At 36.2% G+C, this 27,989-nt stretch overlaps 10 protein-coding genes across 10 annotated transcripts; 5 read left to right on the forward strand and 5 right to left on the reverse strand.

The window, feature by feature from the left end:
* The first annotated feature begins 52 nt into the window (after nt 1-52).
* LOC131855222 (chorion class CB protein M5H4-like) lies at nt 53-1,281 on the forward strand. Its single transcript, XM_059206466.1, has 3 exons — nt 53-103; nt 550-688; nt 773-1,281. The coding sequence occupies exons 1-3, from the start codon at nt 53-55 to the stop codon at nt 1,279-1,281; spliced, it is 699 nt and encodes a 232-aa protein (XP_059062449.1).
* A 3,332-nt stretch (nt 1,282-4,613) lies between these two features.
* Nucleotides 4,614-5,889, reverse strand: LOC131855223 (uncharacterized PPE family protein PPE12-like). The gene is made up of 2 exons (XM_059206467.1): nt 5,839-5,889; nt 4,614-5,195 (listed from the first exon to the last, which is right to left on the reverse strand). The coding sequence occupies exons 1-2, from the start codon at nt 5,887-5,889 to the stop codon at nt 4,614-4,616; spliced, it is 633 nt and encodes a 210-aa protein (XP_059062450.1).
* Nucleotides 5,890-10,013: 4,124 nt separating this feature from the next.
* LOC131855224 (chorion class CB protein M5H4-like) lies at nt 10,014-11,227 on the reverse strand. Its single transcript, XM_059206468.1, has 2 exons — nt 11,180-11,227; nt 10,014-10,562 (listed from the first exon to the last, which is right to left on the reverse strand). Exons 1-2 carry the CDS (start codon nt 11,225-11,227, stop codon nt 10,014-10,016), a joined length of 597 nt encoding a protein of 198 aa, XP_059062451.1.
* Nucleotides 11,228-11,534: 307 nt separating this feature from the next.
* LOC131855225 (chorion class A protein Ld2/Ld41-like) lies at nt 11,535-12,618 on the forward strand. Its single transcript, XM_059206469.1, has 2 exons — nt 11,535-11,585; nt 12,145-12,618. The coding sequence occupies exons 1-2, from the start codon at nt 11,535-11,537 to the stop codon at nt 12,616-12,618; spliced, it is 525 nt and encodes a 174-aa protein (XP_059062452.1).
* A 2,271-nt stretch (nt 12,619-14,889) lies between these two features.
* Nucleotides 14,890-15,784, reverse strand: LOC131855226 (chorion class CA protein ERA.1-like). Its single transcript, XM_059206470.1, has 2 exons — nt 15,734-15,784; nt 14,890-15,363 (listed from the first exon to the last, which is right to left on the reverse strand). The coding sequence occupies exons 1-2, from the start codon at nt 15,782-15,784 to the stop codon at nt 14,890-14,892; spliced, it is 525 nt and encodes a 174-aa protein (XP_059062453.1).
* A 316-nt stretch (nt 15,785-16,100) lies between these two features.
* On the forward strand, nt 16,101-17,265 carry LOC131855228 (chorion class B protein Ld34-like). Its single transcript, XM_059206471.1, has 2 exons — nt 16,101-16,148; nt 16,699-17,265. The coding sequence occupies exons 1-2, from the start codon at nt 16,101-16,103 to the stop codon at nt 17,263-17,265; spliced, it is 615 nt and encodes a 204-aa protein (XP_059062454.1).
* A 2,777-nt stretch (nt 17,266-20,042) lies between these two features.
* Nucleotides 20,043-21,080, reverse strand: LOC131855229 (chorion class B protein Ld34-like). Its single transcript, XM_059206472.1, has 2 exons — nt 21,033-21,080; nt 20,043-20,609 (listed from the first exon to the last, which is right to left on the reverse strand). The coding sequence occupies exons 1-2, from the start codon at nt 21,078-21,080 to the stop codon at nt 20,043-20,045; spliced, it is 615 nt and encodes a 204-aa protein (XP_059062455.1).
* Nucleotides 21,081-21,397: 317 nt separating this feature from the next.
* LOC131855230 (chorion class CA protein ERA.1-like) lies at nt 21,398-22,123 on the forward strand. The gene is made up of 2 exons (XM_059206473.1): nt 21,398-21,448; nt 21,650-22,123. The coding sequence occupies exons 1-2, from the start codon at nt 21,398-21,400 to the stop codon at nt 22,121-22,123; spliced, it is 525 nt and encodes a 174-aa protein (XP_059062456.1).
* A 2,587-nt stretch (nt 22,124-24,710) lies between these two features.
* Nucleotides 24,711-25,875, reverse strand: LOC131855231 (chorion class B protein Ld10-like). The gene is made up of 2 exons (XM_059206475.1): nt 25,828-25,875; nt 24,711-25,277 (listed from the first exon to the last, which is right to left on the reverse strand). The coding sequence occupies exons 1-2, from the start codon at nt 25,873-25,875 to the stop codon at nt 24,711-24,713; spliced, it is 615 nt and encodes a 204-aa protein (XP_059062458.1).
* A 317-nt stretch (nt 25,876-26,192) lies between these two features.
* On the forward strand, nt 26,193-26,918 carry LOC131855232 (chorion class CA protein ERA.1-like). Its single transcript, XM_059206476.1, has 2 exons — nt 26,193-26,243; nt 26,445-26,918. Exons 1-2 carry the CDS (start codon nt 26,193-26,195, stop codon nt 26,916-26,918), a joined length of 525 nt encoding a protein of 174 aa, XP_059062459.1.
* Nucleotides 26,919-27,989: the final 1,071 nt, after the last annotated feature.

Consider the following 27,989-nt stretch of genomic DNA (forward strand, 5'->3'; position numbering starts at 1 on the left):
AAACAAAATAATTTTACAACCACATTCAATAATTAGATCAATATATTGAAATATGGCAGCCAAGACAATCTTTGTTTTATGCGCACAAGCGCTTTTACTTCAGGTAAACAAAATAAAATAATAATACCTTATTCAGAATCAAAACCTAATGTTTTTAACGATCAAATTTACATAGAACCACATAAAAGCATCAGACTTTAAATAGAAAAAGAATTATCATAAAGAATCATAATCTCTGAAAAAAATCTAAAGTAACATATATAAAAAAGGCAGTTCAATTGAGAATGTACTTATTCTTAAATCGGTTGATAAAAAACAGAGCACTCTTTATAATTGTCAATATATGTAATTTTGCAAAATTTATAAATTATTCTATCAATTTTGCAAAATCTCTTTGTTTAAATAAAATACTGCTCTCATGTAACTGGCTGATAATACATTCTCTATGTTTATTAATTTTATTCAATAGAATAGCATTATCAATTTTTTCCTCTTTACAGTATTTGTTTTGACTTATACAAAATGCTAATGAGATTTATTAATTTCCAGTCCGTGCTGGGTCAACTGAACTATGGAGGCTCATTTGGTGCCAGCAGCCAATCAGTTGCTGAGAGTTCAGTCGCGGTAAGCAACAGTGCTTCAGGTGTGGGCGTCACTGGAGCTGGTCTGGCCAACGCTGGTGCGGCCGGTATCGGACTCGGCAATGCTGCTTTACTCGGTTCTAATGCCGCGACTAATGCATGGAATAACGCTGCTGTAATCGGCTCTGGAGCGACGGCTGCCGGTTGGAACAATGCTGCCTTACTCGGCTCTGAAGCGACAGCTGCTGGATGGGCCAACGCTGCCTCAATCGGTTCTGGAGCGGCCGGTCTCGGGTGGAATAATGCCTTAGCTAATTCTGGAGTTGCCATCGGTAATACCGGTTTGATCGGCAACGCAGTTCTCCCCGCTGTGAACACAGACTACCTGAGTCTCGCATCACTCTCCACCGGCGGTCTGCTCCCCGTCACCAGTTACTCTCCCATCGTTCCCTCTGGAATATCAGTTTTGTCTGAAAACGTAATTGAAGGACCAGTAGCTGTAATTGGTCAGCTGCCGTTCTTGAGCACTGTGTCTTTCGAAGGATCAGTGCCATCTGAGGGTGCGTCGACAGCAGGCTGTGGTTGCGGTAGCAATGGCAATATTGGTATTATTAGAGAGAATTATGCCCCTGCTCCTGCGCCAGCTATTTCTGGACTCGGCTTGGGTACTGGTCTGGGAGGAGCTAGGAATTGGTTTTAGTTAAGTTAGTTATATAAGCTGCTAGATTCTAACGGTGAACTCGGTTCACTTGGTTCTAACTATGGAAAGCTAGCTCCAAAATTAATAAATATATTTTTTTTAATTAATGTCATTGAACTTTATTACCCAATATATTGACCCTTTTCGATTAAGAAAAAAATTAACAAAAAACATTATCTTAAATGAAATGAACATCCAGCTTCGGACTCGTTTTTATTTAATAAAAAAATCAAATATTTTAACACACACACATACACACATACTCTGTTCGATGTCGATTTCTTCTATGAAACTGTACATCAATTTGTTCTATTCCCAATAATTTCGCGCGATTGGGTATTTTTTTGGAAATATTTTTACACGTTGGCTCTCATTATGGAAGTTTTCTTAAGGATTAGGGATCCTTAAGAAAACTTTTTTGAAAATATTCTATCGTTAAGTTTTTCAGAGATAATGTAGAATTGTAACGATAAAAGAATGTTTCAAATCGGTCCAGTAGTTTTGGAGTCTCTTCAATATAAACAAATAAACAATAAAATCTTTTGTCTTTATTATCTTACATAGATATAGATATCTATATATATAAAAATGAATTGCTGTTCGTTAGTCTCGCTAAAAGTCGACTACTGCTGAACCGATTTGGCTAATTTTAGTCTTGAAATATTCGTGGAAGTTCAGGGAAGGTTTAAACGGTAATGAAATATGAAGAAATTGCATGGATAATAGTAAAAACAACAATTTTATTTTCCCATACAAACTGTCAAAGAAGGTGCATTCAGAAATGTATTGCGTTAATAAACTTCAAAAAACCTTTACATATTTAATTTTGAGCCGGAACAGAGTTCGAGGGGTCAACTAGTATATATATATAAATTGTTTCTGAAGAAAATTTATATTTACTCTGATATAACGTTCTTAAATACATAAACTGTAAAATGTAGATCCTATGGATTACATATTAACGTTTCTATTGTATCGTGGCGTGGTGGTTTAAGACCTTGATATACGACGAAGAGGTCGTGTATTTCAAATTGGTTGACGTAAAAAGATGTCTATATGCGGTTGTAAGGAGGTACTCTCTACATTCACAATAAATATAATGTTAACTATATTTTTAAAACGTCAATTATTCACTTATTAATTAATTGTTACCGCGACTTCATCCGCGTGGAATTTAACTTTATTTTTCTAAAATAAAAGTAGCCTAAGTTGCTCCTTATTACATCAGGTACCTGCCAAAAAAGGTCCCGTTAAAATCGGTCCAGCCATTTCAGAGATTAGCCGGAACAAACAGACAGACAAATATTGTAAAAAAAATATTTTGGTGTATGTACCGTATTTATATTCCTATGCATGTAGTAAAAACACGGTTATTTCAATATTACAAACAGACATTTCAACTTTATTTATATGTATATATTATTAACATTACATATCATCGCCATTTTATATTATACCTTTTGTTACTCTCCCTCCTTCTGTTATAAACATGCCAACCAAACGACATATTCAATTCATATTTCTTACCAACTTTCAGGTGAAGGAAACACCGTTAACAATTAATCCGATAGACGACGTTAGGCTTTCACGTTTGATTCAAATACATATATTCAGCGATGTATGTATAACGTAATGCATGTATAGTGCTGCATTCACTACAACATCGACCGTTAACAATAGTTAAAGGGGCGTAGTTACGAGCTGAGTTTCTTATCAGTTCTTCTCAAGTTGAAATCATTCCGAACTTACGGTAAATTTGACATATCATAAGAGTCTGTAATAGACCTACATGAATAGATATTTTGATGGTATGTTTTTGTAGAGTTAACATTAATAATTTATACTGTGGTCATAGACATCAAATTGGTTTTAGTCGTTCATGTGTGGGATTTTCATTTAATGTTAGACATAGACAGCTGCATAAGTACAATTTGTAAATAAACTGACTTTAAAAAGAAACGAAATTCAATTGAATATTTTACCAGTTCTTCTTAATTGAATCTGTATTGTGTAACTGGACAGTAGTAAAATGTGTTAATACAAAAAAATGACATCCATAAACAGCTAAAATGTCCTACATGAATACATGATTTCTGATTTGATTTGATATTTAACATGAGAAATTGTCATATGTAATTACATATGTACGACATATTTGTAACTATTATTGTAATTTTGTAAAATATATCCAAAAGGCTCGGTGTGCTGAGAGTAGAGCGAGGCGGTACTTCACTGCGGACCAGAGACTTCTCTTGTATAAGTCGCAAGTTCGGCCGCACATGGAGTGCTGCTCTCATCTTTGGGCAGGAGCACCAGGATACCAGCTCGGTCCTTTTGACTCGGTTCAAAGACGTGCTATGAGAATTGTCGATGATCCCAATATCTCTAACGGTATCGAACCACTTAGCTTGAGGGGAGACTTCGCATCGCTTTGTGTGTTCTACCGAATATACAACGGACTGTGTTCTGATGAATTGTTTGACATGATGCCTATGGCTACCTTTTACCATCGCACCGCTCGCCATCGACAGGGAATTCATCCCCACACGCTGGTACCTAAGTGGTCTCGGATAGTGCGGTTTCAGAGGAGCTTCCTCCCGCGTACACTTAGATTGTAGAATGAACTACCTGCCGAGGTTTTTTTGAGAGACTACAGCATGTGATTCTTCAATAAGGGTATATTAAAGTTTCTTAAGGGTCGGCAACGCGCATGTGCCACCCCTGGTGTTTCAGGCGTCCATAGGCTACGGTAACCGTTTAGTATCAAGTGGGCCGTATGCTTGTTTGCCACCTAAGTGGTATAAAAAATATCTATATATTACTATTTTTGTACTGTTATGAAATTACCAGTACAAAAAATATAGCTATATATATTTATTACCATAATATTGGCATATAATATTGGTATATAAATATTGGCATATTGTGGCCATAATATTGGTCCGGCCTACCATCGCTCCTTAATTCAGTGTATCAACTATTTAGTTTCGTGTAAGTACAGACAAATTATAGGAAAAGTAAGGGACGGTAACGCATATCACCATTGGTGTTTCAGGCGTCCGAAGGCTACGGTAACCGTTTACCATTGTCAGTGATATGCCGTATACAAGCATACGGCATATCTAATGGTAAACCGTTACTGCCATAAAAAAAGAAATTTAATTTATGTGGATAATTTTGTATGATCCTCTTTTTAGGCTAGAATAATGAGGATAATAATCTTATTTAAATTAAGTGAAGAAATTAAATTATCTTTAGGAATAAAAATACATGTCTTTATTGTAACGTTTAGGAAAATATTTTATTTAAAATCTATTAATAATACAACAAACTTAGTGAATACCATATTTAGGACTGCATGCGCAGTTTCCAGCAGCAAAAATCAAGCCCCCTGCTGGAATATCACCACTGAACTCTACAAATCCAATAACTGGTAACTGGCCATTAATAATAGTTGTGCCAGACACTGGAAGTGCACCGCCGATGTTTACAACACCATTTCCAGTACCACCAAACGCTGCACCGGCTGGTAAGTTTACACTATTTGCAAAACCTACTTCGGTAATGCCAATATTATTAATTCCTTCTAGTCCTAAAGCATTTGCTTCCGCGATTCCAATGCTGCCAATTCCAACATTGGTCCCAAAGGTTTCAGCAATTCCAACATTACCAAGTCCAACGTTGGCACCAATTCTTCCTAATTCGAGTCCAGTTAGTGGTGGAGCATTGATTTCAGCCGCTCCTAAACCAGAAATTATTCCAGTATTTCCAAATCCAACTCTTGCTAAATCAAGTCCACTAAATGTTGCAGCGTTGACTTCTGTTGCGCCAAAGTTTGCAGCACTAAGACCAATATTACCATATTGGTTAATACCACGGTCTAGAATGGCTGCATTTGTACCATGAAATACATTCTGAAATAATTCACATTCTATTAATTGTGGTTTATTTATTTTAATTACATTTATGGTATTGGTTAAACACATTTATTGAGCAATACCTATCACTCATTAAATGGCAACCGTTTATGGCATTACTTGTTCATAGACATAGACACCTAAATAAGTAAATAATGTTTAACAGATGGACTTTAAGAAAAAAAACTCTTGAGTTTCCTACCAGTTCTTCTCTTTCGAAACTGTAGCATGAACTTGACTGTAGGTGAAAAGGTAATACAAAAAATAGCACCCTTATAAAGTTGAGAAGGGATCACAGTTCATGTACATAAGTGTTACTCACTATCTCTCTATTAAGTGGACCCTCAAGTAAATTGCCATTTATCTGGAATGGCAAAAAACTGGCGGTTCCTCTTTTAGTATGGCAACTGTCGCCTATGTACATTGAAATTGATGCCTGAGTAAAGGGGCTCCTACGAGGCCGTAACGAGCAGTCTGCAATGTTATACCTTCGTACCCTTTAATTTCACTGCCTTATCTCTATAACCGAAACACAGCTTACAAAGAAGCTGCTTTGCGCCTGGCTAATATTAGTAACAGGTACCTACATTGCAGACTTTGTACGAAAGTTTACATTTGGTAAATTATAGAAAAAAATTACCTGTATAACAAATGCTTGGAGACAGAGTAGAAAGAAGGTGTAGAGCGACATTTTGTGCGTGTTTTAGATTGACACTGAATACGCATCAACATATATTACATTTATATATATAGAAAAAACTATAATTTTGTAATTGATTGGGCATTACATTTGGGTAATATAACGACATTGCATAATTACGCATTTTGTATGTATTTGTAATTGATTGAAATTTTGTATTGTTGTGTAAATAATAATCAAGTTGATACATTATTATGTATATAAGTTTTTTTTCGGACTACACTAATGTTGGCCGCAGTTGGCCTTTCCAGCTTCACCGGATGATAGGGGGCGAGTGCAGATGGCACTCCACACCCGCGGAAGGACTTATGGAGAGGCTGAAGGTCAACTCCCGCCTAACGGGTACAACTTTAGCCTGAGGGCACCCCTAGGGGTTCGAACCTCGGCTCAAGACGTCGTAATTTCGATCCCCGTTTGAATCGGATGGGGGATCGATGGGTGGGGACGTACATAAGTGTATGTAATTATTAATATTGGGCATCATATATTTATAATGTTGGGCATCATATTGGAGTACTATACAAACATGTAACAAGATTGCATAATTACGCATTTTACATGTATTTGTAAATATTGTTACGTAAATAATAATGAAATTGATACATTATTATGTAAAACTGTAACTATTAATCTTATATATAAAATTGTCGTATTACAATGTGATTTACCGTACTCCTCCGAATCGGCTTGACCGATTTTAAAGATATTTTATATACATATTCAGTAGGTCTGAGAATCGGCTTCTACTTCTAGTTTTCATACCACTACGTGGGTTGTTCACCCCTAACATTGTTTTTATTAGGGCCCGCGAAAGACTTCAATCAATGAGTAATTGATTGATTGAAGTCTTTCGCGGGCCTTTATGGATTGTGATTGATTGATTGCAGTTTAATCAATCAATGATTGATTGCATGTTCATCACCGGTCTTTAGAAAGAACAAGCTCTTTTCTTGAAGGTTTCATATCATATCGTATCCGTTCGAAGACACCATTTCTGGAAGATGATTCCACAATGTGGTAGTAAGTGGCAAAAATATCTTGACAAATGCACGGTAGAGGACCTATATATTTATTATATTTCACTTTATATTACTGACTTATTGTCCGGCGATGGAAACTCATGTAATAACGATAACAAAGGAAATTAATCCGAGAGACATTCATAAGTTTCGCATACGTGATCATAGGCAGGCGGTTTGTTTATCATGCAATTACATAAAATGATGTCTATTTTGTAAACTGTGATATGAACCAAATAAATATTATTATTTTTTTTTCTATATTGATACAATTACAAATATTCGATAATATTGTGACTCAATGGTAGATATATGTTGGAGAAAGAATTAGGTTATCTAGCAATAACATAACTCAATGTACAGTATTATTATTAGTCACGTGCAAATGCTTTTTTAAAAATGTTTATCAAAATATAATGAAAGTTATTCGAGTGTATATATATTGAAACAAATATTTTGAACTGTAAACAAAGATTTCGGAACATTATTAGCAATAAATCAAAAATGAAACTAAAAGAAAAAAATAAAACAAAATGGCGGCAATATATAATTTTTTAGTAGTATGAAATAATATTACCTGTTGCTGTTGCTGATGTTACTAGGGGCTCTATTTATATTCAGGTTTGTTGTCTATATAGGTATTTTATTATAATAAAAAAAGTAAATTGCACAACTGTAAAATTTGTTGAACAGCACAACAAATAATTAATATGTTTGCAGAAGAAGCCATTTTTGTAGTTTTTTATTTTCCCGCGCAAACGTAATGCGCCACAGATGCACAATATTGCACGCGCAGCCGCAGTAGGATGACGAGTGCGTCATAGCTGTATGCGTGATGTTGATACTATGAGTATTAACGGTAGCAATCATCAGTATTTTTAGATGTCTTCTTCTTCTTGCTTTTTAAAGTAATTTCTTATACTGATATTTAATTTTATTTATTGACATGTAGTTACTTTGTTTTTAATTCTACATAAAATCAATGTTAGTTATCGATTTTATTACTTCTAAAATCTATTAATTAATAACAGATTGCATTAGCAGATGGCCCTCCAAACCCTCAGAAGGACTTAAGGAGCGGCTGAAGGTCAACTGTCGCCTGACGGATACGACTTTAGTGGAAGGGTACCGCGTGGGGTTTGAACCTCGGCTCAGGCCGTTGTAATTTCGATCCTTGTTTGAATTGGATAGAGGATAAATCGGAGGGGAATACATTACTACCAATGTATGTATCGAAATCTTAATATTCATCGTTTGCCGTGTTTATATCTTTTATATAAATTTTTATCTTATATATAAAATTCTCGTTTTACAATGTTAGTTACCAAACTCCTCCGAAACGGTTTGAGATATTTTTATGAAATTTTACATGCATATTCAGTAGGTTTGAGAATCGGTTGCTATCTGTTTTTCATACCCTATATACTGATAAGGGTTGTCCACCTCTAACAAGATTTTTAAGTATTCGTACAAGTTTTTTATTTTTTTAAACAATATATTTGTAATAATATACATATACAGACCTAAATTTTCACCTTAAGGTACTAGACAATTGATATAAATACGTCGATATTTTTTTATATACATAGTGTGTGTACCTATGTATATTACCGAAGTTTTCAAACATATATCTTATATCGTAATACCAAATTTCTTTTTCATGGGGACATCTCTTAGCGTAACCTTCGTCTGTCTAGGAATTTACTTCTCCACGTTCCTGCTCATCGTACGAGTTTCATTTCGAAATCTTTCACTTTATAGGCCATTAACAACTGGAATGAGTTACCCCTTTTTTTATTGGGTTGTTTGGGTTATTGTCAGATACCTGAACCTGTAGCACTGCGACCTACATAGATCTATTGTGCTCGCCCATTTTCAAAGTTCGCTACCTAGTCCGTCAGGGACAAGAATTTAAGGATAAAAAGAGTTACCCCTTAACATTGAATCCAGCTCTTCAAAATTCACATTCAAATCCAAATTACGCAAACACCTTTCCCAGAACTAGTGTAGGCTTCTGTTATCCCTGTAGAGTTATTCCTACACACCTCTTCCTTTATGCATCTGAATTTCTCTGTTGATTTGTATAAAGTTATTTTTTTTATACCACTTAGGTGGCAAACAAGCATACGGCCCATCTGATGGTAAACGGTTACTGTAGCCTATGGACGCCTGAAACACCAGGAGTGTCACATACGCCTTGCCGACCCTTAAGAATGTATGTGTATTTGTATGTATGTATACATACACGTACACACATACAATTACAATTAGAAGTTATATTTTTATAACTGTGCAGATTTTTAAAAATAAATTGAATAAAATACTCCTTCTCAATCAGAAAATTGTTCTGTGATGTGTCTGCACTCCAAATGCAGGCTAATGCAAAGTGTCAGCCTACTAGTGTCACCAGAACTTTGTTTATTTTATGTTTCAGTGTGTAGTTATGTTGTATGGTAGTATGTCGTAAATGTTTACTCTGTGTTATTCGCCTATATCTATGTATGTATGTGTATTATTATTTTATTATATTTATTATCTATGAAGATATCCGCAGAATACCAGCGTCGTGGCACCCCGTCACGACATATGCTGAGCGGAGACCTATTTGGTACTATAAAATTAATATAGACCGATAAAATGTAAATTAAAATTTAAAAATTATTTTCAGTATTGCTATGTATCAAATAAACAATTTGCTTTCTTTCTTTCTATTATTTCTTTATATATTTATATATGTGTAATTATTTATCAATATTATGTATTATAGTTTATAAGTATGTTCGCATATGTATTTATATTTAATCATATTAAAGTTATCTTCTTTTTATTGTTTTTTAGATTTGAATTTCAAATTTTGTTAATGCACCGCTACATGAATCTCTGTTTGCCCAATGGTTAACTGGGAGAAAATATCTCAAGGTGTTAAGTCCGTTATATGCACCTTTATTTATGTATTTGTGCATTAAAGTTTTAATAAATAAATAAATATCTACACTATACTGGGGTTTTATGATCTTATATAGATCAGAAAATAATAATGACAATAATTATCTCAGAATCAAATTTATTTAGAAATCAACCGAGTTATTTATTTTTTTAGAACACTCCTAGGCCGAGTCCACCAAGAGCTGGTGCTGCAATAGGAGCGAAACTTTCCTTGATGATGCCAATGTTGCCGGCGGTACCGCAGCCGCATCCAGCAGCGCCCGCGCCTTCAGACGCCAGCGCACCTTCAAATGCCACAGCACTCAAGAACGGCAGCTGTCCAACGACCGCCAATGGTCCTTCGATAGTATTCTGTGACACCACAGTGATTCCAGCTGGAGCGATGGGAGAGAAGCTGCTGATGGGCAGAACATCGCCGGTAGAGAATGACGTGATATCCAGGAATGCAGTGGTGGGAGCAGGCAATAAAGTGTTACCGATTACAGCAGAGTTAGCTAAACCAGTGCTGATGACCCCAGTATTAGCCAAGCCGAGTCCAGATCCAATTAGGCCAGTATTGGCCAAACCAACTCCCGGAGCAATCAATCCAAGACCAGCATTGTTGGTAACAGCGACGGAACTTTCTGCCGCCGCACTTGCACTAGAGACACCTCCTGATCGGTACCAGTTGTTACCATTGATCACTTGGCCAAGCGCCGACTGAAAAGACAATATTTATGTAGTTATTTAAATACATAATACGCAGAAACGAACGAGAAAAAAAGAAAGAGTATCCTGCTACCGAATCTGTTTACTACTTCAGGCAATCTGCGATCTAAATTTTCGGTATACGGCTGAACTTATAAAAATAATAAAATAACCCTGGACAATTGACAGAGTGCTATGAAAATATTTGTATTCATGAGTAAGATTGTTTGTATGGGTCTGGTTGTTTGCTATTTATATATTTATATAAAATGTATTTCAAATTATTATTGAATGTATGTTTTTTATCAGGTTTCAGTGCAAAGCTAAGCATATCTTGTGGTAGTCCACAAACTCTACTTAGCTTTAGACTAGATGGCGATGTGAATTTTCCTGGGTTATCATAGCATTAATTATTTCTAAAAGAATTTAGCACACAGAAGTTAGTAGATTGTTATTGGATATTCCAAATTTTTGGCAGTTTACAATATGGCTCGCAAATTAAAGTTATAAATACAAATTAATAAGTTATTTCAATATTTATATGTTAAATTCTACTTGGTATCCATTATAAATAAATCATCATTTTTCATTATAATGAAATGAATTATCATAAGTATTTTTTGTATTACCTGGATCAGAAGTATTTGAGCACAGAGAAGAGTAGTCTTAACTGCCATTGCTGTTGTTATTTGATGTACAGTTCACAGGTAACTATGATTTTGACAGCGACTCCAGCGTTTTTATATAAATTTGTAATCGTTTCATTATGGCATAGCATTAATAACATATATTTATTATCGACGTAAGTTTAAACACGTGCCAGTACTACAGTTTTAAAATTCTCGCGATAATTGTTTTGGTTCTTTCCTAATGTATGATAAACTTTATTGGTAAATTCCTAAGTGGATGATCAGCTTCAATTTATATAAAAAGCCACATCGAATATTCGAGATCATTCTGGAATCTGTCTTCCATTGAGCCAACATGTCCAACTTTGCTTTCTTGTTGCTTTGCATCCAGGCGTGCCTTATCCAGGTAATATTTTTTTTATTTTAAACTACATAGAATCATAGAAATTTCTAGTTTCGTTTTGGCGTAGTTTTTAGATTTTTTTAAGTAGAATATATTAAGGATTCTTAGGGCCCTCCAGGACACTGCAAATTGTATAAACATATGCCAAATCTAGGCCTGTACATAACAAAAATCTGCAGATTTTGCCAAACTGAAAAGGAAACGCCACTGCACATCCTATGTGGTTGTAGCCAATTCATGCATAAACGTAATATCTCCTTTGGAAAATTTACACTCTATCGTGAGGAGATAAAAATCATCGCTCTTTAGAATATCCTCCAATTCTTTATTTACAATCAAAGATTGCCATTTTTCATTAGTTGAACTGTTAATTTCTTCGCCATTCCAGTTATACACTTAAAAGATAATTAATACTTGGGTTCCTTCTAGTTTAGTTTTTTTTTTCAAAATTACTTGCTTGATAATCAGATTAGGTTGAGATACTTTATTATATAAAAAAAATGTTTGCGCTAACTAGGTTGTCATTTCGTATCGCACTAAATAATGTGTCTGTTCTTTTCAGAATGCATTCAGCCAGTACCTGCCTTATGGAAGACTGGGCGGAGTTGTAGTAGAAGAGGCAACTGCAGTTGAAGTTGAAGTTGAAACTGTGGAAGTAGACCGTGTTGCTTACCCAGGATATGGATGGGGCGCTGGGTATGGAGCGGGCTTGGGAGCCGCCGGTCTAGGCTTCGCCAGTGCTAATGCTGCTGCTGCTGCCAATCTTGGAGGAATTGGTCTTGGAGCCGCTGGTCTGGGTATCGCTGGTGCCAATGTTGGAGTAAACGGACTCGCCATCCCTAACACCGGCTACGGTGGTGATGGTAACGGTCTGATCCTTGTCAAAGGTGACCTGCCAGTCGTTGGTACAACCATCGTGTCTGGACAAGTACCAGTGGTCGGCGCTGTGCAGTTCAGCGGCAACCTGCCAGCGGCAGGATCAGTTGTCATCTCTGGAAACTGTGCATGCGGAGGTCGTGGCCCCATACTTTACTAAATGACTTCAGCGATTTTGTGGAATAAATGATCAAACGACATTAAAAGTGTTGCATTTTTGTATTATGAACCTGCTAAAGAAATTCGGTCCATCTGGTGAAAAATAGTAAATAGTAATAACGTACATATGTATTTTTATATCTTTTAGTAAATACATCTTACTAATAATAGTAAGATGTATTTACTAGAAGAAAATACATCTTACGATAAAAAATTCTATTAAACAATTTTTTTTTCTTTTTCTAACCATTCGCCTAATACTCTCACGCTTTCACAATTGAATAGGGCGATATAGGTCGCCCTAATAACGACATAGGGTCTGCCCTACACCCTCTACAGGGTCAGAAAACCGCCGCCGGCGTCTCTGTAGGTCTTTTGAAGATATTCTACACGACAAAAAATATAGGTTAGCCTGGATGCCATGCCTTTTGAATTATTTTTACACGATAAATATGGTAAACCTGAGCACCATCCACTTTCGCATTATATAATATATCTGTCTCGTCGGTAATCGTTTAGAGTGAGTCATAATTCGTATAGGTTTTATTCAATAAGTTTTTAATACTTTTTTCGAATTCATTTAACGGCAGATCTTAGATCAAAGTATCATTTGGTATCATATGTTATAATTTATTGCCTATTTTCATTAAAGACCTATTAACTTTGTCTAATCTCAGATCTAATTATTAGATGTAAAGTAGACGAGAGAGATATATCATATAATGCGAAAGTGGACGGATGGCAGATATTGATAACTTTAGATGGATAGAGACCCAGGCTAACCATTTAAGCTATCGTCCCCCCGAGAGCTAGATCTAGAGCTATCGCCGGAATCGCGATGTCGCATTATACAGCACGAAAATATCGTTTCGTTTATCGTTTATTTGTTTGTTACTACACACAACAGGTTCATAAGAATAGACAATACATAGTACGACATAAGATTTATAAAATTGTGTTATTATGATGAAATAGGCCTTAGCTTAACATCAATCCGCAGATTTTGCCAAGCAGAAGAAGAAACGCTTCTACACACCCTATGTGGTTGTAGCCCACTAAAGCATAAACAAAATATCTCCTTTGTAAAATATACACTATAACCTGTGGAGATAAAAACTACCGCTCCTAAGAATATCCTTCAATTCTTGTCGCTCACGGGTAGGTAGCGAACTTTGAATAAGGGCTAATACAATAGATCTCGAAGGTCAAGGTCATACAGGTCGAAGTGTTACAGGTTAGCACCTGACAATTCCCCAAACCCTCCAATAAAGAAAGCATTATACTGTGACTTCGGCGGCGTTGCAGCATTGGGCCGCTCTATACATGGTGTAGGGCAGACCCTGCCTTGTTGCTAGTGTGACCTATTTCGCGCTACTCAATTGTCGAATATCACACGCTTCCGGCACCATTTAGTTAGGACGCCACCTCAAAGAACCAGGTTAGCCTACCATGGTCATATTAATTGTTTGATTAAGAGAACAGGACTAAGTGTCGAATTTTAGAAATAGAAATAATCTTTATTCAAATAAACTCATTACAAGCACTTTTGATTAGTCATATTTTGATTCTACCACTCATTCGGAAAGCAGATTCATCACAAGAAGAATGAGCAAGAAACTTGTGTGTTGCTCTTTTTAATAGATGTTTTTTTATATAAATAATTACAGTATAACAAGTAAGAGGCACGCGATAATCAACATAGAAATCGCTACGCACTCATTATTAGTGTAATCAGATAATATTGTCAGTGCTATGGATTTTAAGTTTTTCTATAAAAACATTATTGTCGTTAACGAATTATGAATGTGAATGATATAAGAATTGTGGGAGAAATAGCTGGAAATGACGCTCCTTTCTCTCTGGCTACCCTAAAGCAGCTAAAGATAATAAATATAATATAATATAAACTATAAACATAATAATATAAAATATTATTAATCTAATTATACATATTGGTGTTCCAGGTTTCGCTCTAAATAGATGACAATAATTAGGCGAACAGTTGTAAAAAGCCCAAATAAAAGGTATTTACAATTTGGGAATTTGTACGAATGTATGATGTATTTAGTAAAGGATATAAAAATATGTATGAATCGACAGAGATATGATATGATGAGATATGATTTCAACCCATTACAGATACTTTAATTTATTTATTATTATTTACTATTTTTCACGAGGCGGACCGAATTTCTTTAACAGGTTCATAATAAAAAGTGTTAATATTATTTATGTAGTTTCATCATTTATTCCACAAAATAGCTGAAGTCATTTAGTAAAGTATGGGGCCACGACCTCCGCAGGCACAGTTTCCAGAGATGACAACTGATCCTGCAGCTGGCAGGTTGCCGCTGAACTGCACAGCGCCGACCACTGGTACTTGTCCAGACACGATGGTTGTACCAACGACTGGCAGGTCACCTTTGACAAGGATCAGACCGTTACCATCACCACCGTAGCCGGTGTTAGGGATGGCGAGTCCGTTTACTCCAACATTGGCACCAGCGATACCCAGACCAGCAGCTCCAAGACCAATTCCTCCAAGATTGGCAGCAGCAGCAGCATTAGCACTGGCGAAGCCTAGACCGGCGGCTCCCAAGCCGGCTCCATACCCAGCGCCCCATCCATATCCTGGGTAAGCAACACGGTCTACTTCCACAGTTTCAACTTCAACTTCAACTGCAGTTGCCTCTTCTACTACAACTCCGCCCAGTCTTCCATAAGGCAGGTACTGGCTGAATGCATTCTGAAAAGAGCAGACGCATTATTTAGTGCGATACGAAATGACAACCTAGTTAGCGCAAATATTTTTTTTATATGATCTCAACCTAATCTGATTATCATGCAAGTAATTTTGAAAAAAAAACTAAACTAGAAGGAACCCAAGTATTAATTATCTTTTAAGTGTATAACTGAAATAACATAATTTTCCTGATATTTCCAATTTGTTTTGAAACAAATTTCCATATTTTGATGAAATTTTTATTTGACTAAGTCTAAAGTTACATGCTGTTAAATAAGAAAAAACTTTCCAAATCTGTTTGGAAATAGCGTATTGAAAACTGTCATTTGCGCACAGTTTGAAGTAGGTTTAAGTAAAATTATTTGATATTTACCTGAATAAGGCAGGCCTGGATGCAAAGCAACAAAGTAGTAAACGTGGACATGTTTCTTTCTATTCAATGGAACACTGATCCTAGAATGAATTACAAATTCCTAATTTGAAACTTATATAGTGTATGCGTTCTGAATTCAATAAAACATATGTATATTCTAATGTAATATATCAAATACTATGTTGTAATTGTTATATATATTAACAAATAACAACAATAACCTATAATTGAAACGGTAACTTTCGTACGTGATGTTAAAAATGTTGATAAAAATATGTGTCACTATTTACTAGTATTTTGATTACAAATTTGTATAAAAACACACGGGTTAATTGTTAATTTATCATTAAGTGAACAACTTAGAAAAATGGCAGTCAAAACTATTGTACTCTGCGCTCAAGTCCTCTTGATACAGGTAATAAAATATTCTGTCATAGTAAGGAATATAACATTTTTCGTCGGTCTCAGTAGTTTAGCGGTATATCACACCGCGTTACTTTGGATGATCGTGGGTTCATTTCCTCACATAGAAGCATCAGATTTTGAATAACCTGGGTGTTTGCTGTATATTTATAAAATAATGTATTTAAGTACATAACACAACACAAATTCTACTTATCTTGGATTAGATGACGCTCTGCGAATTGTCTAGAGTTATTATTATAAATCCGTATGAACACTTCTGACGAAAATCTAGATAGCAAATGGTCAAAAATATTCGGTCGCAGGCTCGATTCTCTTTGTTTCTTCCTCGTTAGTTTTCAAATTCAAATTGAAATTCTCTATTTTTGAAGTACAGGTAACAAAGGGTATTAGAATAAATATCATATTTCACTGTTTTCTGTAATTATTCGTACAAATATGTGACCTAATTACAATGTTTTTACTGTAATGTTTCAAGATTTTTTAAAGAATTTTAGTTTCTGCGTTTTATGTATTTAACTAACTTAATATTGTCTTTTCAGTCGGCGCTTGGCCAAGTGATCAATGGTAACAACTGGTACCGATCAGGAGGTGTCTCTAGTGCAAGTGCGGCGGCAGAAAGTTCCGTCGCTGTTACCAACAATGCTGGTCTTGGATTGATTGCTCCGGGAGTTGGTTTGGCCAATACTGGCCTGATTGGATCTAGACTTGGTTTGGCCAATACTGGTGTCATCAGCACTGGTTTAGCCAACTCTGCTGTAATCGGTAACACTTTACTGCCTGCTCCCAACGCTGGATTCCTAGACATCGCGTCATTCTCTACCAGCGGTACTCTCCCCATCAACAGCTTCTCTCCTATCGCTCCAGCTGGAATCAGTGTGGTGTCACAGAATACTATCGAAGGACCATTGGCGGTCATTGGACAGCTGCCGTTCTTGAGCGCTGTGGCACTTGACGGTACTTTTGCCACCGAAGGCGCGGGCACTGCTGGATGCGGCTGCGGTACCGTCGGCAACATTGGCATCATCGAGGAGACTTTCGCACCTATTGCACCACCAGCTATTGGTGGAATTGGCCTTGGAGCTGGACTCGGCCGAGTATTGTACTAAAATATCAACCTCACCTTTCAATAAATAAATAAGCTTCTGATATCATGATGACCTGGTTTAATTTCTTGAAAATTACTACTTCTGTGTTGTTAATACTCATTAGTAATAATAATAATAAATACTCTACTCTCTACTCTATTTCTATGTTGACTATCGCATGCCTCTTACTTGTTACATTGTAATTATTTATATAAAAAAAACATCTATTAAAAAGAGCAACACACAAGTTTCTTGCTCATTCTTCTTGTGATGAATCTGCATTCCGAATGAGTGGTAGAATCAAAATATGACTATTCAAAAGTGCTTGTAATGAGTTTATTTGAATAAATATTATTTCTATTTCTATTTCTACACAATTTACGTCATCTAGTCCTAAAGCTAAACCTAAAACTTGCGCCTATGAGTACTTGAGAACTTATGTAAATATATCAATTATATACTTAAATAAATTTTTGTATCTATATAATGTACATAGATAATACCCAGAATAGTACAAACAATTATATTCATGAATATAAATGCTTGTACTGTGCGAGGAATCGAACCCGCGAGCATGGGACGTAAAACGATCTGCTAAACCGCTACACCACCAAGACTGTCGAATATATAACAATTTATACATATGCCGGATGTTATTTTTATGTTCAATCTTAATCTTAGTTATTAATTCGGTAAGTTGGCAACATCAATGTTTACGTTGACGTTTTATCTATGAAAACAGGTATCACTAGTAGTTTTTGTTCTTTTTCGAAATTGTCGGTACTCAAGCACATTTATCATATAAATTAATAAAACTTCGTTGCTCGACCACCTTACACATAATATTATACGTACCTAATGTAATAAAGAAACATTCGTCAACAACTATACCGGATATATCTTTTTTTAATTGGGTACATTTTTAATCGTAATCATTAATTTTAGTTTGTAAGTTGCTAACACTGTCATTTTTATAAAACAAAAAAAAGTAGTTTATTGTTGTCGTTTTCTCGGTGAAGATTGGGTTCGCGCGTCATCTTCGTCGTTTTACGAAATTGCCGGCGCTAAGGCCATGTATCATATACTTTAAAAAATTGTCTATTATTTGTACACATATATCTATCTGTATATCTACCTATCCATCGATATGTTTGACAAAAACCAAGTGTTTAAATCATGAAAAAGCCTTCCGCAACTAAATTATAAATATAGTATACTAGCTGTATCCGCGACTTCTTCCGCGTAAATAATGAAAAACCTCCTTATGACCTAGCCCAATAAAAGCCAAATATAAAAATTAACGTTCTAGTTTCAAAAATGACGAATTTCCGTCAACATTTTCATCCCCTATTTTGTGTTACCCCCCCCCCCCCTTTAAGGATAATTTTTTACCCTTGAGGGGGAGGGGGTAAAAAATAAGTTACCTTGTATCTACCCTTTCAACCCCGTTACAATCCATTTTTCGCATTCAAATGTACCCTATGTCCTTTATCCGGGTGTAGACTAACTGAAAAACAAAAACTAACCCAAAAACTCAAAGAAAACTTTAAGTTTTTTGGTTAGTTTATTAAATATCACACTAATATTATAACTCTGTCTGTCTTTCCGTCAGTCTTACACGCCAAAATTATTTAACCAATTTCAATTAAATTTGATACACAGTTAGTCTACGTCGTTTACTTGTTGCTTTATCGTTCTAGCTTCAAACATTACAAATTTCCATAAAAACTTTTATCCCCTATCTGATTTTAGCCCCCCCTCTCCCTAAGGGTAAAAATTTTACAAATTAAATGTATATTTCTTCATATTTATTCACCAGCCTAAAATATAAGTATAAATAAAATTTTCATCCTCTATTTTATTTTACCCCTTAAGGGTAAAATTCGTACAAACTTTGAATGTAATATATGATTGCCTATAAACAATATTTAATCAACAGCCTCAAAATAAGTTTCAAGCTTCTAGTTTCAAAAATGACGAATTAATATAAAAACCTTCATCCCCTATTTTACTTATTTACCCCTTAAAGGATTTTGTTGCGAACCTTGAATGACATTTATTTATACTTAATCAACAGCCTCAAAAATCAGTTTCAAGTTTCTAACTTCCAAAATGACGAATTTCCATAGAAACTTTCATCCCCTAATTTAATGTAACCCCCTTAAAGGTAACATTTTTACAAACTTTAAATGTCATATTTATTTATATTCAATCAACAGCCTTAAGATTAAGTTTCAAGCTTCCAGCTTCAGAAATGACAATTCTTACATACAATTATTCATCCCCCTTTCAACTCCTTACAACCCTTTTTAGCATTATAAAGTCAATAGCCTTTCTCAGGGTCTAGACTATCTGTGTACCAAATTTTATTTAAATCGGTTCAGAAGTTTTAGCGTGTAATTAATACAGACAGACAGATAGACAGACAGACAGAGTTAATATTAGTAAGGAAGTAAGGAATAGAAAGGAATAAAGATTGTTATACTTATTATTAATTCGTACGAAGCAAGTATTAGTATTCATGAGTTGTTTGAACCGGTCTGAGTGTCATTTATATATATTACAGAAAATGTATCTAAGAATACTTTTGATTTATTTACATCAGTTGCCTACTACTCATAACACAAGCTCTGATTAGCTTGGAACTGGAAGAGGCTGGATAAATTGTGTAGTATATTTATTATTATTATCACTATTATGTATTAATAACACAGTAGTAGTATTTTCAAGAAATTAAACAAGGTCATTATGATGTCAGAAGCGAATTTATTTAGTGATCAATCGGTATAGTTGATATTTTAGTAAAATCCGCGGCCGAGTCCAGCTCCAATGCCAATTCCACCAATAGCTGGTGCAGCAATAGGTGCGAAAGTCTCCTCGATGATGCCAATGTTGCCAGCGGTACCGCAGCCGCAACCAGCAGTGCCCGCGCCTTCGGTGGCAAAAGTACCCTCAAGTGCCACAGCACTCAAGAACGGCAGCTGTCCAATGACCGCCAATGGTCCTTCGATAGTATTTTGTGACACCACACTGATTCCAGCTGGAACGATGGGAGAGAAGCTGTTGATGGGGAGAGAACCGCTGGTAGAGATAGACGCGATGTCCAGGAATCCAGCGTTGGGAGCAGGCAGTAAAGTGTTACCGATTACAGCAGAGTTGGCTAAACCAGTGCTGATGACACCAGTATTGGCCAAACCAAGTCTAGATCCAATCAGGCCAGTATTGGCCAAACCAACTCCCGGAGCAATCAATCCAAGACCAGCATTGTTGGTAACAGCGACGGAACTTTCTGCCGCCGCACTTGCACTAGAGACACCTCCTGATCGGTACCAGTTGTTACCATTGATCACTTGGCCAAGCGCCGACTGAAAAGACAATATTAAGTTAGTTAAATACGCAAAAACTAAAATTCTTTAAAAAATCTTGAAACATTACAGTAAAAACATTGTAATTAGGTCACATATTTGTACGAATAATTACAGAAAACAGTGAAATATGATATTTATTCTAATACCCTTTATTACCTGTACTTCAAAAATAGAGAATTTCAATTTGAATTTGAAAACTCTCCAGGAAGAAAAGAGAGTATCGAGCCCTCCACCGAATATTTTAACTACTTCTGACCATTTGCGATTTGGATTTTCATCAAAATAGGGTATGGCTGAACTTCTAATAATTACCCTGGACAATTGACAAAGCGCCATCTAGTCCAAAGTTGCCAAACTTGTATTGTGATATGTACTTAAATACATTATTATATAACAATCACACTCATGAATACAAATTACCTGTATCAAGAAGACTTGAGCGCAGAGTACAATAGTTTTGACTGCCATTTTTCTAAGTTGTTCACTTAATGATAAATTAACAATTAACCCGTGTGTTTTTATACAAATTTGTAATCAAAATACTTGACAATAGTAACACATATTTTTATCAATATTATTAATATCACGTACGACAGTTACAGTTGTAAATTATACGTTGTTATTGTTATTTGTAAATATAAATAATAATTACAACATAATATTTGATACTCTACATTAGAACATACATACGTGTAATTGCATTCAGAACGCATACACTATATAAGTTTCAAATTAAGAATTTGTAATTCATTCTAGGATCAGTGTTCCATTGAATAGAAAGAAACATGTCCACGTTTACTACTTTGTTGCTTTGCATCCAAGCCTGCCTTATTCAGGTAAATATCAAATAGTTTCACTGTAAGTTATATAAAAAAATAAGGTTCTTAATAAATTATTTACAAATAGATTTGGAAAGTTGTTTATTCTTTGACACGATATAACGTTATAATATAAAATTTACATCAAAATGTGAAAACAAAATCGAAAGAAATAACGGGAAAAATATGTTATGTATTTTTATGACTTTTGTATTTCAGAATGCATACAGTCAGTACCTGCCTTATGGAAGACTGGGCGGAGTTGTAGTAGAAGAGGCAACTGCAGTTGAAGTTGAAGTTGAAACTGTGGAAGTAGACCGTGTTGCTTACCCAGGATATGGATGGGGCGCTGGGTATGGAGCGGGCTTGGGAGCCGCCGGTCTAGGCTTCGCCAGTGCTAACGCTGCTGCTGCTGCCAATCTTGGAGGAATTGGTCTTGGAGCTGCTGGTCTGGGTATCGCTGGTGCCAATGTTGGAGTAAACGGACTCGCCATCCCTAACACCGGCTACGGTGGTGATGGTAACGGTCTGATCCTTGTCAAAGGTGACCTGCCAGTCGTTGGTACAACCATCGTGTCTGGTCAAGTACCAGTGGTCGGCGCTGTGCAGTTCAGCGGCAACCTGCCAGCTGCAGGATCAGTTGTCATCTCTGGAAACTGTGCCTGCGGAGGTCGTGGCCCCATACTTTACTAAATGACTTCAACGATTTTGTGGAATAAATGATCAAACGACATCAAGTGTTATTTTTTTTATTATGAACCTGCTTAATTTGATGTGACGAAAAGTATTAAATAGGAATAAATAAGTAGGATTTTAATGACTTAAAATCATAATAGAAGCCTTTTTTCTCTGTCGATTCTCACATATTTCCATAACTTTTAGTAAAATATATTATACCATTTGCACAAGTTTCCCAATTTTGATTACTTTTATTTGGGGTTTTTTGCCACCGTTCGCCTAATTATTATTGTCTGTCTAGATCAAAATCTGTGACATCAATGTATATAATCAGGTTAATTACATTTTAAGTTTATAATATTTATATTATCTATCCATCTTCGGATCCTTTATGGTAGCCAAGGAGAACGCAGTGCCATTGCTTTCTGTTCTTCCACAATACTTGAGTCATTTACATTCATAATTCGGCACTCAGTCCTGATCCCTGAATTATACAATCAGTCTGACCATGCTAGGTTATTCTGGATCTTTTAGGCAGGACCGGCAGACCACTGGATGAGGGCGAAGAAATGTTCTCCGTCCAATGGTATGGGTGTCAGCAAACGGTCGGGTCCCCGAACCGCCAGCCGTGAGAGCGGGTCTAGCAAGATGGACATCGCCCAATAAGGGTCACATCACATCCACTGCGATTTGAGGTGGAAGGGCGCTCTGGCGCATCAAAACGCCGCAAGGATCTGAGATGTGGAGATGTGACTGTGGGGGTCCCATCTCCACGAAAAGCCCGAGAAGGTGGCGCTTTAACAAGAAAGGGCGGTTGACCTCCTAAAATAAAAAGGAGCCCACTAAAGCGGACCGACGCTACCGGAGTCGCGGTGGACTGACATTGCGATCCCGCGACTCCGGCAATACGTGCATCGTCGGGAAACCTTGAAGTTCTTAGTGAGTAAGAATCTCACCCTTTTGCCTCTCGGGAACAGGGACTCGATGAGCTCTCTCCAAGATGAGAATATTGTCCAAGAAAAAAAAAGGGTCATTTAGGCAGTGCCCCAACCAGTTGGCCCCGGAAGCGTGCGCGCATATACTCTCGCTTCCACAATTGAATAGGGCGAAAAAGGTGGTCCAAACAACGAAACGGGGATTGCCCTACACCATCCATTTATTCATCCACGCTCACAAATTTCCACATTTACAATATTAGCAAGATTTCCTGTTGCACCTAAAAAAATACAACACACTAAATTTATAGATTACTAACTGTTTCCGTGAATTCGTCCGCGTAGAATTTAACTTTATTTTTCTAAAATAAAAGATACATCAGCTATCTGCCAAAAAAGTGTCGTCAAAATCGGTCCAGCCTTTTCAGAGATTAGCCGGAACAAACAGACAGACAGACAAAAACTGTAAAAAAAATATTTTGGTGTATGTACCGTATTTATATTAACATGCATGTAGCAAAAAACTGTTGTTTCGATATTACAAACAGACACTCCAATTATATTGGAGGCGGCTTTTCGCTTAAACAATCCATGGCTTGGAGATAAGAGGAGAAAATACAGAATGTGGTTATATTATTTTTATAATAAACTATTAAAAATTTGCAACAATAATAAAAACACTTTGTGGGTACTCGTATATGAGAATGAAATTTTTAGTGTACTTTCAGAGAAAAATTTATAATGTAATGTAACGTAATAAACAAAAAAAATACTTCTACTTTATAACATACATATGTATACAAATAATAATAATAATAACCCTGGACAATTTACACAGCGTCATCCAGTCCCAAGAAAAGCAAAGCTAGTGCGTACTAAACGATTGATACAAATACTTTAATAGTTTGTTTATTTTGTAGATACATACATAATATACATAGAAAACACCCATACCATAAAAACAATTTTACTCATGAATACAAATTTTTGCACCATGTCAGGTATCGAACCCGCTGCCATTGGAATTAAAGCTAATTAAAACAGTAGACCACCGATGCCGTCGGAATAACTTTATAAATTAATATAAAAGTTATTCCAACAAATTCTTTGTTACTCGTATAGTACCGACAATTTCGAAAAACAATTGAAACGACTAGTGATACAATTTTTCATAGATAAAACGATAATGAACAAACGACTTTCTTCATTTATAAAAGTTACAGTACCTATTGCCAACTTACAAACCGAATTAATAACTAATATAAAGAATAAACAACATGTGATCCAATATAAAAAAAAAACATATCATCCGGCATTGACCGTATAAAATTATGTATTCGACGGTCTTGGTGGTGTGACGGTTTAGCAGATCGTTTTACTTCCCTGGTCGCGGGTTCGATTCTTTGCACGGCGCAAGCATTTGTATTCATGACTATAATTACTTCAATCTCTCTAAGTGTTTTCTTTTACAGTGTTCTAGTACCCATAACACAATCTCTACTTGGCTTGGGACTAGACGACGCTGTGTGAATTATCCAAAGTATTATTATTATTGTTATGTATTAAAAATACAGTAATATTTTTCAAGTAATAAAACAAATTCGTTAACATATCAGAAGCAAATTTATTTAGTATCGGTTCGTTATGCGATGGGTTTAGTTAATATTTTAGTAGAATCCCCGGCCGAGTCCAGCTCCAATGCCAATTCCACCAATAGCTGGTGCAGCAATAGGTGCGAAAGTCTCCTCGATGATGCCAATGTTGCCAGCGGTACCGCAGCCGCAACCAGCAGCACCCGCGCCTTCGGTGGCAAAAGTACCGTCAAGTGCCACTGCACTCAAGAACGGCAGCTGTCCAATGACCGCCAATGGTCCTTCGATAGTATTCTGTGATACCACAGTGATACCAGCTGGAACGATGGGAGAGAAGCTGTTGATGGGGAGAGTACCGCTGGTAGAGAATGACGCGATGTCCAGGAATCCAGCGTTGGGAGCAGGCAGTAAAGTGTTACCGATTACAGCAGAGTTAGCTAAACCAGTGCTGATAACACCAGTATTGGCCAAACCAAGTCCAGAAGCAATTAAGCCAGTATTGGCCAAACCAACTCCCGGAGCAATCAAGCCAAGACCAGCATTGTTGGTAACAGCGACGGAACTTTCTGCCGCCGTACTTGCACTAGCGACACCTCCTGATCGGTACCAGTTGTTACCATTGATCACTTGGCCAAGCGCCGACTGAAAAGACAATATTAAGTTAGTTAAATACATAAAACGCAGAAACTAAAATTCTTTAAAAAATCTTGAAACATTACAGTAAAAACATTGTAATTAGGTCACATATTTGTACGAATAATTACAGAAAACAGTGAAATATGACATTTATTCTAATACCCTTTGTCACCTGTACTTCAAAAATAGAGAATTTCAATTTGAATTTGAAAACTAACGAGGAAGAAACAAAGAGAATCGAGCCTGCGACCGAATATTTTTGACCATTTGCTGTCTAGATTTTCGTCAGAAGTGTTCATACGGATTTATAATAATAACTCTAGACAATTCGCAGAGCGTCATCTAATCCAAGATAAGTAGAATTTGTGTTGTGTTATGTACTTAAATACATTATTTTATAAATATACAGCAAACACCCAGGTTATTCAAAATCTGATGCTTCTATGTGAGGAACTGAACCCACGATCATCCAAAGTAACGCGGTGTGATATACCGCTAAACTACTGAGACCGACGAAAAATGTTATATTCCTTACTATGACAGAATATTTTATTACCTGTATCAAGAGGACTTGAGCACAGAGTACAATAGTTTTGACTGCCATTTTTCTAAGTTGTTCACTTAATGATAAATTAACAATTAACCCGTGTGTTTTTATACAAATTTGTAATCAAAATACTTGACAATAGTAACACATATTTTTATCAATATTATTAATATCACGTACGACAGTTACAGTTTTAAATTATACGTTGTTATTGTTATTTGTAAATATAAATAATAATTACAACATAATATTTGATACTCTACATTAGAACATACATACGTGTAATTGCATTCAGAACGCATACACTATATAAGTTTCAAATTAAGAATTTGTAATTCATTCTAGGATCAGTGTTCCATTGAATAGAAAGAACCATGTCCACGTTTACTACTTTGTTGCTTTGCATCCAAGCCTGCCTTATTCAGGTAAATATCAAATAGTTTCACTGTAAGTTATATAAAAAAATAAGGTTCTTAATAAATTATTTACAAATAGATTTGGAAAGTTGTTTCTTCTTTGACACGATATAACGTTATAATATAAAATTTACATCAAAATGTGAAAACAGAATCAAAAGAAATAACGGGAAAAATATGTTATGTGTTTTTATGACTTTTGTATTTCAGAATGCATACAGTCAGTACCTGCCCTATGGAAGACTGGGCGGAGTTGTAGTAGAAGAGGCAACTGCAGTTGAAGTTGAAGTTGAAACTGTGGAAGTAGACCGTGTTGCTTACCCAGGATATGGATGGGGCGCTGGGTATGGAGCGGGCTTGGGAGCCGCCGGTCTAGGCTTCGCCAGTGCTAATGCTGCTGCTGCTGCCAATCTTGGAGGAATTGGTCTTGGAGCTGCTGGTCTGGGTATCGCTGGTGCCAATGTTGGAGTAAACGGACTCGCCATCCCTAACACCGGCTACGGTGGTGATGGTAACGGTCTGATCCTTGTCAAAGGTGACCTGCCAGTCGTTGGTACAACCATCGTGTCTGGTCAAGTACCAGTGCTCGGCGCTGTGCAGTTCAGCGGCAACCTGCCAGCTGCAGGAACAGTTGTCATCTCTGGAAACTGTGCATGCGGAGGTCGTGGCCCCATACTTTACTAAATGACTTCAGCGATTTTGTGGAATAAATGATCAAACGACATTAAAAGTGTTACTTTTTTGTATTATGAACCTGCTAAACAAGCTCGGTCCACCTTGTGAGAAGTATTAAATAGGCTTTTTAATGGGTTCAAATTATAATTAAAGCCTTTTTTCTCTGTCAATTCTCACATATTTTTATATCCTTTCGCAAATATATCATACTATTTGTGGAAGTTTTCCCATTATGAATACTTTTTATTTGGATTTTTTGCAACCAACCGTTCGCCTAATTATTGTTGTCTGTCTAGAGCGAAACTATGGAACTTCAATATAGATAATTAGGTTATTTATATATTGCCTATATAATATTATTATCAGATCCTTTATGATGTTCAGAGAGAACTGAGTGCCATTGCCATCTGTTCTTCCACAATTCTTAAAACATTTATATTCGTAATTCGGAACTCAGTCCTGATCCCTGAATTATACAATTAGATTGACCATGGTAAAATCCTGAGAAGGTTGCGCCTACTCAAGGAGGCGGATTGACCCCCCAAAACAAAAAACAAAGGGGCACATTAAAGCGGGCCGACGTCATCGGTCCGCGGTGGACTGACATTGCGATCCCGCGACTCCGGTAATAGGCATTTCGTTGGGATACCTTGGAGTTTTTAGTGAGTAGGAGTCTCACAGTACCCACTTGCCGCCCCAGGTGCGGCAGGGGATTACATGAGAGATTTTTCCAAAAAGAAAGTTTTTTATGCAGCGCCCCAACTAATTGGTTCGGGAGGTGTGCTCGAGTATCCTCACGTTTCCGCAATTGAATAGGGCGAAATAGGTCGCCCAAACAACGAAACGGGGATTTCCCTACACCATACAGAATGTGGTTACATTATTTTTATAATGTTTTTGAGAATTAATCAGATATAATTTTTAGAAGCCATAACGAGCTATTTATAACAATAAAAAACACTTTGTGGGTACTCGTACATTTGTATAGCGGGCGTAGGAAAATAAAATGATTAGTGTACTTTTAGAGAAAAATTAATAATGTAATAACGTAACGCAATAAATAAAAAAAAAATCATCATC

Source organism: Achroia grisella, unplaced genomic scaffold, assembly GCF_030625045.1.
Source record: "Achroia grisella isolate CSIRO2021 unplaced genomic scaffold, CSIRO_AGI_Agris_v1 utg1360, whole genome shotgun sequence".
Classification (NCBI taxonomy): Eukaryota; Metazoa; Arthropoda; class Insecta; order Lepidoptera; family Pyralidae; genus Achroia; species Achroia grisella.

Coding starts and splice junctions, on each gene's coding strand:
- LOC131855222 (XM_059206466.1), top strand. CDS start 53: ATGGCAGCCAAGACAATCTTTGTTTTATGCGCACAAGCGCTTTTACTT. Junction 104..549: donor CACAAGCGCTTTTACTTCAG/GTAAACAAAATA, acceptor ATTAATTTCCAG/TCCGTGCTGGGTCAACTGAA. Junction 689..772: donor GGCCAACGCTGGTGCGGCCG/GTATCGGACTCG, acceptor TCGGCTCTGGAG/CGACGGCTGCCGGTTGGAAC.
- LOC131855223 (XM_059206467.1), bottom strand. CDS start 5,889: ATGTCGCTCTACACCTTCTTTCTACTCTGTCTCCAAGCATTTGTTATA. Junction 5,196..5,838: donor TCCAAGCATTTGTTATACAG/GTAATTTTTTTC, acceptor GAATTATTTCAG/AATGTATTTCATGGTACAAA.
- LOC131855224 (XM_059206468.1), bottom strand. CDS start 11,227: ATGGCAGTTAAGACTACTCTTCTCTGTGCTCAAATACTTCTGATCCAG. Junction 10,563..11,179: donor CTCAAATACTTCTGATCCAG/GTAATACAAAAA, acceptor TTGTCTTTTCAG/TCGGCGCTTGGCCAAGTGAT.
- LOC131855225 (XM_059206469.1), top strand. CDS start 11,535: ATGTCCAACTTTGCTTTCTTGTTGCTTTGCATCCAGGCGTGCCTTATC. Junction 11,586..12,144: donor TCCAGGCGTGCCTTATCCAG/GTAATATTTTTT, acceptor TGTTCTTTTCAG/AATGCATTCAGCCAGTACCT.
- LOC131855226 (XM_059206470.1), bottom strand. CDS start 15,784: ATGTCCACGTTTACTACTTTGTTGCTTTGCATCCAGGCCTGCCTTATT. Junction 15,364..15,733: donor TCCAGGCCTGCCTTATTCAG/GTAAATATCAAA, acceptor TGCTCTTTTCAG/AATGCATTCAGCCAGTACCT.
- LOC131855228 (XM_059206471.1), top strand. CDS start 16,101: ATGGCAGTCAAAACTATTGTACTCTGCGCTCAAGTCCTCTTGATACAG. Junction 16,149..16,698: donor CTCAAGTCCTCTTGATACAG/GTAATAAAATAT, acceptor TTGTCTTTTCAG/TCGGCGCTTGGCCAAGTGAT.
- LOC131855229 (XM_059206472.1), bottom strand. CDS start 21,080: ATGGCAGTCAAAACTATTGTACTCTGCGCTCAAGTCTTCTTGATACAG. Junction 20,610..21,032: donor CTCAAGTCTTCTTGATACAG/GTAATTTGTATT, acceptor TTGTCTTTTCAG/TCGGCGCTTGGCCAAGTGAT.
- LOC131855230 (XM_059206473.1), top strand. CDS start 21,398: ATGTCCACGTTTACTACTTTGTTGCTTTGCATCCAAGCCTGCCTTATT. Junction 21,449..21,649: donor TCCAAGCCTGCCTTATTCAG/GTAAATATCAAA, acceptor TTTGTATTTCAG/AATGCATACAGTCAGTACCT.
- LOC131855231 (XM_059206475.1), bottom strand. CDS start 25,875: ATGGCAGTCAAAACTATTGTACTCTGTGCTCAAGTCCTCTTGATACAG. Junction 25,278..25,827: donor CTCAAGTCCTCTTGATACAG/GTAATAAAATAT, acceptor TTGTCTTTTCAG/TCGGCGCTTGGCCAAGTGAT.
- LOC131855232 (XM_059206476.1), top strand. CDS start 26,193: ATGTCCACGTTTACTACTTTGTTGCTTTGCATCCAAGCCTGCCTTATT. Junction 26,244..26,444: donor TCCAAGCCTGCCTTATTCAG/GTAAATATCAAA, acceptor TTTGTATTTCAG/AATGCATACAGTCAGTACCT.